The 13,089-nt window shown below is 42.9% G+C and overlaps 1 protein-coding gene across 1 annotated transcript; it reads left to right on the top strand.

Annotated features, from left to right (window-relative positions):
- Positions 1–4,737: 4,737 nt before the first annotated feature.
- Positions 4,738–12,520, top strand: LMOD2 (leiomodin 2). Its single transcript, XM_017641031.3, has 3 exons — positions 4,738–5,139; positions 10,297–11,664; positions 12,156–12,520. Exons 1-3 carry the CDS (start codon positions 4,867–4,869, stop codon positions 12,180–12,182), a joined length of 1,668 nt encoding a protein of 555 aa, XP_017496520.3. The 5' UTR covers positions 4,738–4,866; the 3' UTR covers positions 12,183–12,520.
- Positions 12,521–13,089: the final 569 nt, after the last annotated feature.

Raw genomic sequence — 13,089 nt, 5'->3', positions numbered from 1 at the left:
TTAGGGGGTTATTAAAGAGAACAAAGAAACGTTTGGAAGGGCCTCTCAACACTTCTAAACAGTAAGAGCCTAAAGTCCTTAAGCCAAAAGGAAGGTCAGGCACCATCAGGCAGAGGTGGTCTCCGGCGACACAGAACGTTAGGCTGAAGCAGTTATCACAAGTGTGGTTAGGACGTCTCATCACTGCCTATAAACACTATATATTCAAGCAGTAACAGGACTGGTATTGCTTGCTGAGTTTTAGAGGGGTTAATGACTTTTGCTGAATTTCCCTATCAGGACACCTGCCGGAATCAGCAGTTGCCTGTATTTAAGTAGGCAAACTACGGCTGTGGGTAGTGGCTGTGAGATAACACCAGGGATTTCCACTTAACCCTAGGTGACAATAAAGTCCCAAACTCCTAGATATGGCCCTTCTAATAAAAAATTTTCAACATCTACATGCATCTACCATGTACCAGACGTGATAAAAGTGGGAGATTGAGAGGCAAGATATCAAAGCATATTCTATTTGAAATAGTACATGAACAAGGGTCAGTTTTTGCCCATCTCCGCCCACTCCCGACCCCTATGACAATACGCCGGCTTTTGTTTTTGTTTTCTTTCCCCTGTGTGTTTGCTCAGAGGCTGCTGTGCTGCCTGGAAAGCTCTTCCTGGGCTTCTGGGCCTCCTGTAACTCCTCCCACGTGGGCTGAGCTGCTGCTTCATCTGGTCTCCGCGTTTCCCTTCGCTTTGGCACCTTGGCCACGCGGCCCCTGCCCTGTGTCATTGTCAGCTGCCTGCCTCTCTCCCAGGCGTGAGCTCCAGAGGGCAGGGGCTAGATCAATTTCTATTTTTCTGTCCACACAGCAGGTATTTCGTGAATGTGCGTTGAATAAACAAACAAATAATAGTATTTCCAAGAGGAAACAATAAAAAAAAAGACGGGTGAAAGAGAAAACAGTTCTCACTAAAAAGGGAATTGCCAGTATACTGGGAAATAGTGGTATCTGATTATGAATCAAGAACCATGAAAATAATTCTCCCCAATATGGAGTTTGTTTTTTTAATAAAAGATGCTAATCTTTGCAAGGCTTGCACTATTACTGACTCTAAAAGCAATTCCACTCAAAAAAAAAATGTGGTCAAGTAAAAATCCCAAATTAGAAAATGCTGATGCTGGGAACACATATGATGGGATTTTTTTCCCCTCAGAGCAGACAAGGCTGCAAGAAAATCTAAATTATTCATCATACTTAAGTCTGGCCAGGGTCAGGTGGTGATGTTTAATCGGTTAGCAGAATTTCACCCAGTGGATTTGAAGTTTGTGAAGAATAAAGGGGGAACTAAGATCATCTATGAGTTGTGATTATTATCATAATTGGAGCAATTTAATGACATATACGAGGATATCTAAATGACAATTTTTCTTAAGGTAGTATCTCTCTTGAGGAGCCATAATTTTTTTTTCAGTGATGCTGCCATAGAACAAAACACTTTGTGTCCTCTTCCAAAGTCATTTTCAGTCATTCCTAGGCCACCCAAGATTTGGGAGAAGAAATTCACATGAGACTATGTTTATTCTGGGTTGTTGCAATGAGGAAACTGAAATCTATGGGATGATTTTTCAAGATATCAGTTTCAACACAATAAAAAGAATTTTCCAATGATTCGAGCCCTCCAAAAAGGCAATGGTACTTTTTGGTAATGTGCAACATGCACTGAAGGCATCCAAGCAAACACTAGCTGACTCCTTATTTAATGTGACTGTAATCTGCGTGCATCAAGCCCTTACTTCTCCAGGTCTGTGCTCAATGTCACCATTTTACAAAGATCTTTCCTGCATGAACTATTATCCCAATGATTTTCCTTTCTTCCTCTTACCCTGCTCTACTTCTTTCTGTAGAGCTTCACTCTGGTATGTCCTGTATTCACTTGTTTGTTTATATATATTTTCTGTCTTTCCCAACTAGAATATAAGCTCCATGAAGGGGGGAGTTATGTTGGTTTTCTTCACTAACTCCAGCTCCTTACTTAGAATCTGGCATGTGGTACATGTTCAATAAGCTGTCAAATAGAAACAATATTAAAGTCTTACAGAAATATTACAAACATGAGAAAGAGAAAGAATTCCAAAAACCTGGGTATTTTTTGTACTTGATCCCCAAATCTGCACAGTGGTCAACGTACCATATATGCTCAACACATAATTGTTGAAGAAAGGAACCTGTGCTATCATTTTCATGTATTTTCTTCTCATCTTTTTTGTTTTTCAAAAAACAGACATGTTTTCACATATTGCAATCACCATTCATCTTTTTTTAGCTAAAATATCATTATACAGCTGAATAACTCACGCATCTTATTCACCAAATTTGGCTAAAATAATTTGATGTTATTTCAAAAAAAATCAAGCTGATTTTCACATAAAAAATTACATGTTGGCACTGAGGTTATGCAGAGGTATATGCTACAGGCCATAAAAAAACAATGAACTCATCATTTATAATTTCATAATCATCCCTCTCATTAGTATCACTGGAAGGAGTCGTAGCTATTTTTGGAAGCAGAATAGCATAATGAGTTAAGATCATAATAGCCAAAACATTCTTGCAAAGGAAAAAAATTGGAGGACTTACCCTTTCTGATTTTGATAGGTACTACAAAGCTATAGTAATTAAGACCATGTGGTACTGGCACAAGAAAATGGACATAAGAGATCTATAGAACAGAATTAAGTGTCCAGAAATAAACCCTTACATAATGCCAAATAAATTTTTCACAAAGGCACCAAAGCAATTCAACAGAGGAAAACAGTCTTTTCAAAAAAGGACACTAGACAATTGGATGGATCTCTATATACAGAAAAAGATGAATTTAAACTCTTGCCTCACACATATGTAAATATTAAGTCAAATGGGTAGTAGACCTAAATATAGAAACCTAAAACTCTAAACTCTTAGAAGAAAACAGAGGAGCAATTCTCACTGACTTTGGGTTAGGGAAAGATTTCTTAGCTATAACACCAGAAGCTCAAAAGTAGAAGGAAAAATTGATAAACTGGACTTCATCAAAATTGAAAACACTCATTCATTCTTCAAAAGACACCAATAGACAATCTAAAGAATAGGAGAAAATATCTGCAAATCGTATATAGATAAAGTCCAGAATATATTAAGTACCCTTACAACCCAATAGTAAGAAGGCAACCCAATCTAAAAATGAGTATAAGATTTGAATAAATATTTTACAAAAGTAGAGATAACATGGCCAATAAATACATGAAATGATGCTCACCATTATTAGTTACTAGTGGAATGAAAATTAAAACTACAATGAGATACGATTTCACACCCACTGAAATGGCTATAATTGAGAAAGACAAGAAATAAGAAACTAGGATGAGGAGCAAGTGGAACTTTCAAACATTGATGGGAATGTAAACTGGTGCAGTCATTTTGGAAAATGTTTTGGCAGTTTCTTGAAAAGTCAAATGTAAATTTCTCATATAACTTAGCAATTCCACTACTACATATCTACCCAAGAGAAATGAGAATGTATGGCCACACCAAAACTTGCATATAAGTGTTCATAACAGTATTATTCATTATTACCTGAACCTGAAAACAAGCCAAAAATATTCACCAAATACCTGAATGTACAAACAAAATAACACATATTATGTGTGTATTGATAAATGTATATTTCTGTGCATATACATTTCATAAATATTTATATTATCTGCATGCTAAAATGATATATTTTTGTAGTCTTGTAAACCGTATACATTTTTAATTACATTTATAAGAATAGGGGCATGTGTATTTTTTTTTCAAATTATCACCTCTTCAGTTTTCAGCCTAGATGCAAATCTGGGTTCAAATTTTTGCTCTACCACCACTTAGCTCTGTGGCTCTGGACTAATTACTTTACCCTCTTTGAGTCTGTACTAGCAAAATATGGGTAGTAATATACAATTTACAGGATTGTGGGGTTAAATGAGATAAAACATAAAATACTTAGTGCTAGGCTGTCACAGTGTCTGTTCTTAACAAATCATAACCAGTATTATTGTTTGTCTTTTTGGAGTTTTATCCACTAATCTATTTGTTTACTCTTAGTTGAGGAGAAGGAAGCCATTTAGTGCAATGGAAAAGCCCCTTCTGCACTTCCAGCTGTCTGACCAAATTTTTCACTTAACTTCTCAGAGCTGTGGTTGCCAAAATCTGCAAAGGAGGATAATGTCAGTCATCTCACAGGACTTGGTATGATTAGGAATATTCGATTAAAGTGCTTAGTAAATTGCAAGATACAATAAAAATAAAGTGTGCTATATTACTACAGCCTTCTGTTTGCATCAGTGCCACCCACAATATGTTTTTAGGAGAACCCGAATAACTTCTTATACAGTGATGTATAGTCATTTCTCAACCTCTGAGGTCATAATCAAAGAATCTTTGCATGGCCATGGTGGCGGTAGCGAGCCATTTCCAGAGTAAAGTTGTATTCTCCTGTGGTTTGACTACAAAGTAAGGACGGTGGTTGCTCCCTATCTGAAATTCTCTCTGTCCTCATGAGCTATCAGTCTCAGCTAAATATGTCCCTGGCCAGTATGTTAATCATCCCCACTGGTTCTGAGACCTCCTTCCACCGCCGATGTGACATTCTTTGTGTTCAAATGTCTAGCTGACGTCTGATGCTTAAAACAGCCTCTGCTTTCACCCATCTCTGCACTGTCACAGCCTGTATCACACTCTTAAAAGGCTATCGCAGCCACTCCCAGCACCAGTTGCTGACCAGCCTGCCCACTGGCCTCCCTGCCCTGCTTCTGGCGGCCCTGAATGCCTGCTTCTTCAAGCTCCTTGGGGGTCTGACAAAGCAGGGACCATGTCCACCTTTGGCTACAGGAGAGGACTTAGCAAATATGAATCCATCGATGAGGACGAGCTCCTTGCTTCCTTGTCAGCTGAGGAGCTGAAAGAACTAGAAAGGGAGTTGGAAGACCTTGAACCTGACCACAACCTTCCCGTGGGGCTAAGGCAAAAGAGTCTGACCGAGAAAACCCCCACGGGGACATTCAGCCGAGAGGCACTGATGGCCTATTGGGAAAAGGAGTCCCAGAAACTCTTGGAGAAGGAGAGGCTGGGGGAGTGTGGACAGGTAGGCGCTCAGGATTTTTTCCTTGGCTACTCCCATCCCCATCCCTTACCCAGAGACCTGTTTTCGCTAACTTTTCAGCCCTCATCACGTTTCTTTTCTTACAAACCATTTGTACCTGTTGCTGAAAAATTTCTCAGGCTGAAATAGTCATGTAACTCCATGGCCACCCCAGTGAACCATAATACATAAAATTCTTAGCTGGGGCTCTCTGATTGAGTAAAGATGCAATCTTCAAGAGGGACATAATTCACAAGGCATGGGTTTAGATGTTTTGCCAAACACAAGTCTAATTTGAATGATAAGTTGCTAATGTGGCATCATACCTGTTTCTGACATAATATATATGTTACAGTTAAGTAAATTTATTTTCTTCTGTAAGACAAAAGTGGGTACTCTGGTTTCTTTGACTGTGATGATGGCTACAGTAAAAATGATTTTTTTTCCCAACATCAGGAAATGTGGGGTGGTGGGAAGTACGTGGGACTGAGAGGACCTTATTTCTAGTCCCTGCACTGTTCCTCAGTCATTGGACCTTGAAGAGATAGTCACTTCTGAAGGGTTCTCTTTCCCATCTGTCCCTTGAAGATACGGTGTTTCTTTTGTGAATCAAGAACCCCTTTGAGATTTTTATAAGTTCCAGGCCTTCTCCTTAAGAAAACGCACACAGGCTTGTGCATACATGCACAGATCTTTACAGAGTATTTCAAAATAATGACCCACATGCTGAAACTTATCTGAGGGGCCCAGGTGAAGCATGCCTGCAGACATGATCTCTTAAGATTTCTTCCTACTTTAAAATGGCAATTCTGAGGCCAGGAAATGTGCTTATGTTAGAGCTCAGGTCTATTCTATTTCCAGTAAACAGTACTTAGAATTTGTCAAATGAGTCATTAACAGAAGTAAATTCAAAAGACTGTCCTCTGGAAAAATAATGAGCATGTTAATATAACAAATGGCTGAATTTGTGGAAGAACACAGTTCAGGAGCAACAGTTTAAAACCTCTGTGCTCCCCTTGAATCATCCAAAATCAAAATGGCCTGAAGCCAATGGCAAGAGTCCCACGGTACTATTCTAGGCGCTGTTAGATGATCTTGATGATAGGGTGTGTGGGCCACATTTGTAGCAAGATATGTGTAAGCTTTGTCCATGTCAATCATCGCAGAAGGGGCCACTGGGATCAGGCCAGGGTCTTCCCAGGCTACGGTGGCTGCCTGCATCAAGGGGAGGAAGGGGACGTGAGAGGGAAGGACACAGGATTGGGCTGGTCAGTCCCTCCACCAACATGATTTCTAGAGGTCTTTATTTTTCCTGATGTGGGACTGTGTGTCAAAAATCTGTTGATGTATATGAGATATGACATTTTATTACAGTTCTTAAAGAATTTCCTTCATAAAAAGATTTCAACCACCTCAGAATAGCCAGGAGAAATAGCACAGCAGCAATAACCCAACAAAGGTATTTTAACATCATTAGGTCATGAGATCAGGGGGAAACAAAGGCCAAAGCTGTGTCAGGTGTGATGAGCCCCACTGATCCTGCCAAGGGCTTATCAGCTCAATTAGAGGCCGCTGTGTTGAATGTTGATTCTTTTCTCTGCTAGTTAACTTCTCTCCCACTACATTGTCCCTGTGGGCCAGCTGGCTCTGGAGTCCCAAGGAGTGCTGAGCCGAAGCTTGCCTGTGGATGGTGTAAATCCATTCCCGGCCACAAGGAAAAGCTCAAAGCAGCTGATGGGTGGGGGTCGGGGGAGGATGCGGCATAAGTGAAGAGAAGCACAGTGTGCCGTGAGACAGAGGTGGGGGTCTTGGCTGTCAGGCTCCTGGCTCGGTAAAGGCTTATGAAAATCATGCTCAATGCTTTAGATTTCCCAGGGGCCTTGGAGACCCAAGCACCTAGCTCCCCTAGCCTGACTATGTGTGGGTCTCAGGTGTGGGTGCCAATGCATTCACTCAGTCATTTCATTGAATTCTTACCTTCTGCACATGAGAACTGAGGCTAGGAGAGGTTAAGAAGCTTATTCGAAGTTAACGGCTTATAAGTAGTGCTGATGTTCAAATCAAGGTCGTCTGCCGGCACAAAGACCTCGGTTCTCAAAATGTGGGAGCCCAGCCCGACAGCAGCACAGAGGCATTCCGAGAGCCACTCGCCCCAGGGCTCCCCCACACCTGCTGGATGAGACCCTCTGGGAACGGGCCTGCTAGACCCCCAGAGGTCTACGGACTGGTCTAAAGTCAACTAGCTCTTTATGGGTAGACCTGGAACCAGAACCGAGAACCAGTCTCTTGCCTCCTCGGCCATGTAATGGTGCCAAGGGTGAGATCAGAAGACGTGGTTGGCCCCCCATTTATCGTTGCCTTATTTACTTCCTAGGAGTACCAACATTCGCCTTTCCTCTACTCAGCCTTTATCACCTCACACCTCCTGGGCCCATCCCCATCTTCCCACCCTGTTCTCACAAGATCAGGGTAACTCTGGGGCAGTGGCCAAAAGGAGGTCTGGAGCAGTCAGTCCAAATGCCAGAATAATTTAGGCAGTAGGCAGAGATTGTTTTTTATGCCTTCCTACCTCCCTCTCTAGACGCATTTCTCCCTGATGGTATTCTTTGCCTAGATGCCCCCCAGCTGGGGGACTAACCATCTCAGATTGTCCAGGACTATCTAGATTAAAAAAAAAAAATCCTGCATCCTAGGAAACCCCTCTGTCCTAGGCAAACCAGGACAGAGGTCACCTTATCCCCACCCATCCCTGTCACTACTCTTCTCCTAGGCCTCGTCCTGACTCTTGGGCAGCTGTCAGCCAATGTCAGTTCAGATCCATACAGTAAATAAATATTTATTGGACCTTTACTACATGCTAAGTACGGTGCTATGTGACCCAAACAACCATCCCTGGCCTCACTCAGCTAATGGTTTTTTTGGGGAAAATGGTAAACAAGTAATTAAAATAGGCACTTTACAGGGGGAGTATGATGTCAAAGAAACATTCCACAAGGATGATAGAAAGGTTTTGGGAGGGAGGGTTGTTTAGATGTTACATGACAACTCATTGCTGGATAGCAGTTTCAGACATTCTGTCTCCAGCACATTTTGAGGAAGATGTCTCTTGTGGACAGAGCCTTAAAGGTCTTTTAAAAACAAAAAGGGAGAAATGTAATGGCATAAAAAGCTGTATATGGATTTTGAGATGCATAGGCCTCTTTCCTCCAAAGACTGACAGATTACACACATGCATGCACGCACACACATGTACACACTCACACACACTCACACATTCTGCTGACATGAACTAGAATCATAAGAAAATAATTATGCACAGCAGTTTGAACTGAGGTGGAAATGAGGAGAAGCTACCCTAAAATTCTTCCCTTCCTTCAGTTAATCCATCTGCCTCACTGCTGGCCATCTGAGGCTCCTTCTCTCTCCTACTGCTGCCAACTGGTTTTGGGTTGGGACTTGTAGGCATTTGCCACCAAACATCTGTTTCTGTTTCTCTCTCTCTCTGTCTCCCTCTCTCTCTGTGTCTCTCTCTGTCTCTCTCTCACTCACACACACACACACACACACACACACACAGTATTCTCCAGCAACTCCTGCAGAAGTGAATAAATTAAGACTGGGACAAGCCACCCATCCCCGGAGTGGCTGACCCCTTTCCCAGGTCAACCCTTGGTGCCTGCCACTCCAAACAGGTGGGTAACTGGAGGCTATTTTGCAATAGCAACCAGGCAAACAAACCTGAGGACAAGCGCAGTGTTTCCTCAAGTATTTCCACATGCCTCAGCCAGCAGATTCCCTGGGGTTGGGCGGGGGAGTTGCAATGTAGAGGGAATAATCAAGGCTTTGGAGACAGGAGGGCCTGGGGTGCTTTAAAGAGAAAGGACTAAAGAGACAGCATCAGGGAAAATCAGACTCTATCATCAATTTTCAGATTTCTTTTTTTTTAATCAGGAAAGATAGCAAGAAAAGGAGAAAGAAGAGCTCAGTTGGGCTTCTAGGGACAGCAAGTCTAGAAAACAGGGAGAGAAAAAGTACAGTGAAACTGTTTGCCTGAAGTTCCTTCATGACTGATACGTAGTAAATAATCTAAGAGCATCAGGCTGAGGCACTGGCCTGCTTGGGTTTTCTGCTCTTCTCCCCTGTTCCACCTTAAGGTTGGAATCTAGTTAGAGCCAAGGGCAGTGGTTACCTTTCCCACCCGTATCTTCTGCGGTCTGTCTCCTTGAAACCTGTGCTGGAGTGAGATTTCAAGATGATTCGATGGAAAGTATGACCTGAAATTTTCTTTCTTTGCATGGAGCTGGGCTTTGACCTTCAGCTGCCCTGCCCTGCAGCCCTGCCCTGCCAGCTTCCCTTCCCCCATATGCATGGCTGCTCTCAGGTGCAGAGGGCCAGGCTCCATCCCCAAGGCAGGGAAGCCTTAGAGGAGCAACGACACCTGTGTCCCTGCCTCCACTGAGACAGCCAGGGACAGAGCCCTCAGCTGTTGTCACATCTGCTGCTGGAGGCAAATTGGGGGAATAATTTTTCAACATTAAAAACAGGAAGCCCTTAACAGGTTGCATATTTTTATCATCATTTGTTGTTTGGGAAGGAGAAATACAGAGGGACAGAGGGGTGACTCCAGAAAGGAGGGTTGGATTTGCTGAATTGTAAGTAGACTACGAAGCAAGCCATTCAGAATGAAGCAGCTGAGAGAATGAAAACTTTATCAAGAGTTTCCCAAAGCTGTAGTTCTGACTTACTGGTTGAAACTGACCAAGTGATAATAAATTTTAATGTGAAAAATTGAATCCTAGATATTTATCCTGCAGAAAACAGAAGAAATATTTGTTTAAAGAAGTTGTTGAAAATTATGCAGTGAACTGTTTACCCGTGGTCTTGGGAACTAGAGAGACCAGAGCAGGAAGTGAGTTTTCCTTAGGTTCTTTTGTACCTTGCGGTGCCACTTGCTTTTTTATTGATTGACATATCACATTGACATGTCATTGTCATATTAATTGGCATATAACATTGTATTCGTTTTAGACGGACAACCAAATGATTCCATACATGTGCATACTGCAAAACCATGCATTACTTTTTTTAAGTTAAAAAAAATAGTTAAAATATTAGCTTAAAAATGACAAACTTCATGATGATGCCATGCATGCTCTTTAGGTTGCAGAAGAAGAGAAAGAGGGGAGTGAGGAAGAGCTGATCTTCACTGAGAGTAACAGTGAGGTCTCCGAGGACGTGGACACGGAGGAGGAGGACGGGGAAGAGGAGGACGAGGAGGACGACGGGGACGAGGAGGACGACGATGACCAGGACGACGACGAGGACAAAGAAGAAGAACAAGGCAGTGAGAACGGTATTAACGGAACTGTAAATTACGGTGGCGTCACTTCTGAGACCTCGAAGCCGAAGACATTTACAAGTCAAATGGAAAACATCACACTGACCAACGGCCACGGCGCAAGGAACACGGAGTCGCCGGCGGCCCCCCACCCCTGCGGAAATCCTACGGTGATCGAGGAGGTTCTGGAAAAGATCCGAAACAACGACCCCGACACCACAGAGGTCAATCTGAACAACATCGAGAACATCACGTCGCAGACCCTCGCCCGCTTCGCCGAGGCGCTCAGGGACAACACGGTGGTGAGGGCCTTCAGCCTGGCCAACACGCGCGCCGACGACAGCGCGGCCACAGCCATCGCGGACATGCTGCGGGCCAACCGGTGCATCGTCAGCATCAACGTCGAGTCCAACTTCATCACCGGCAAGGGGATCCTGGCCATCATGCGGGCCCTGCAGCACAACACCGTGCTCACCGAGCTGCGCTTCCACAACCAGAGGCACATCATGGGCAGCCAGGTGGAGATGGAGATCGTCAAGCTGCTGCGGGAGAACACCACGCTGCTGAGGCTGGGCTACCATTTTGAGCTCCCAGGACCAAGAATGAGCATGACGAGCCTCTTGACGAGAAACATGGATAAGCAGAGGCAGAAGCGGATGCAGGAGCAGAAGCAGCAAGAGGGATATGACGGGGGATCCAACCTTAGGACCAAAGTCTGGCAGAGGGGGACTCCTGGCTCTTCACCGTACGCATCTCCCAGGCACTCTCCCTGGTCCTCCCCGAAAATCCCCAAGAAAGTCCAGACAGCGGGGAGCCGGCCGCAGTCTCCCGTGGTCCCGCCCCCGCCCCCGCCCCCGCCGCCTCCTCCTCCTGCCCCACAAAAGCTGCCACCGCCCCCTCCGCCGCCACCTCCTCCACTCCCAGAGAAAAAGCTCATCACCCGCAACATTGCAGAAGTCATCAAGCAACAGGAGAGTGCCCAGCGGGCATTGCAAAACGGACAGAAAAAGAAAAAAGGGAAAAAGGGTAAGAAACGACCAAACAATATCCTAAAGGAAATTAAAAATTCCTTGCGGTCAGTGCAAGAGAAGAAAACGGAAGAAGGTTCTCGACCCTCTACTCCACTGAGGTCAGCTCATGACAATCTCATGGAAGCGATTCGGGGAAGCAGCATAAGACAGCTAAGGCGGGTAAGTAACTCACAAGCCGACTTTGGTAACTGGGTCTGTTTCCATGGCACAATGGAACTGAAGTCACCTCTCAAAATACTTTTTAGTATTGTAAATTTTATAGCGTGCAAAAGCAAGCATACCAAGTTTGGAACATCAGAGCAGGTCACCGGTGAGCACAGTTCCATCTGAGAGGTGTGCCTGGGCCACCTGCACAGACCTGGAAGGCTCAGGCCCCTTTTAAGACATTCCAACCTATAAATATCCTGACTTCCTTAATAAGAAAATCAGGGATTATAATCTACATTCCAAAAACAGATTCACTTGCCAAAAATTTTACCACAGAATTGCAAGTGATTTAAAACCTAATGTATGATATAAAATTTGAATATCACACAGCAGTAATCAATCTGTATGTGAGTTCTTCTCAGAGAACACTGCCAGGGACTTAAGATATTTTTCACTTTATCTTCTGTATTGTTTTACTGAAAGAAATTCCCCTATTTTTGTAGGTGGAAGTTCCAGAAGCTCTGCGATAAAAACACGATTTTTAGAAGAGGATGCCAAATTATTCAGTGATATTAAATAAGACGCATTGTGAGACGTTTCTAAAATAATTTCTTCAATTTGAAATGTTCCTTGACTTTACAAATAGCCTCACCTGTTAATTCCAAAGAGAATTTTAAGAAACAATCAGTATGTTTCTTCTGTAAATATGAAAATAAACTTCTTTTTTTATGTTATGAGACTTGTATTGGCAAGAAGTAGTTTATTTTAAAGATGCTCTTCTATCTCTGGGTGTGTTAGTAACTGATTTGTAGTGAGTTAATGAGAGGTCCTGTTATTTTTGTAATCCCAATAAATTTGGATTGAGGTTTTTCTGTGTTTTTTTTTTAAACAAACTAATGTATTTTTGTGTTTGTGTGTGAGTGGATACTCACATCTGTCAGGTGTGTACGTAACATTACTAAATATTAAAAACATTACATTCTCACCCAAAAAGCACTTGGGTCTTAGCATTTTCCTTTCTTCATTTTCTCACATCCAAGAAAATATGATCAAATCTCTTTCTAAAGGTCTGGAATCAAAAACTTTCTTAAAAGTCTTTTTGATAGTGAGATAAAAACCATGCAAAAGCCCGGAAAGTGGTCATTATCATTCTAGATGCATGGATGTTAGACCCAATGTGAGACCAGCCCTCTCACATTCCCATAAGGCTGATAGGTGCCCACAAGTCAATTTAGTCCATTATAATTAAAGTCAACTACAACTACTTTGGGAAGAAAACAAAAATGCAAGAAAGAGAGGAGAGGAGGTAGTGCTTACCAGAATGCCTGGAAGATAAGCCTCCTGAATTCACAGCTATCTCATGGCCGATATTAAAGATTCACCCTTCAAGTCTCCTTTTGAATTCTCCTTGGATGAGCCTCGTCCAGTGGGACTCAG

This window comes from Manis javanica, chromosome 6, assembly GCF_040802235.1.
Source record: "Manis javanica isolate MJ-LG chromosome 6, MJ_LKY, whole genome shotgun sequence".
Lineage (NCBI taxonomy): Eukaryota > Metazoa > Chordata > Mammalia > Pholidota > Manidae > Manis > Manis javanica.
Note: the sequence above shows the minus strand (reverse complement) of the source record. Positions and strands in the feature narration are given on the sequence as shown.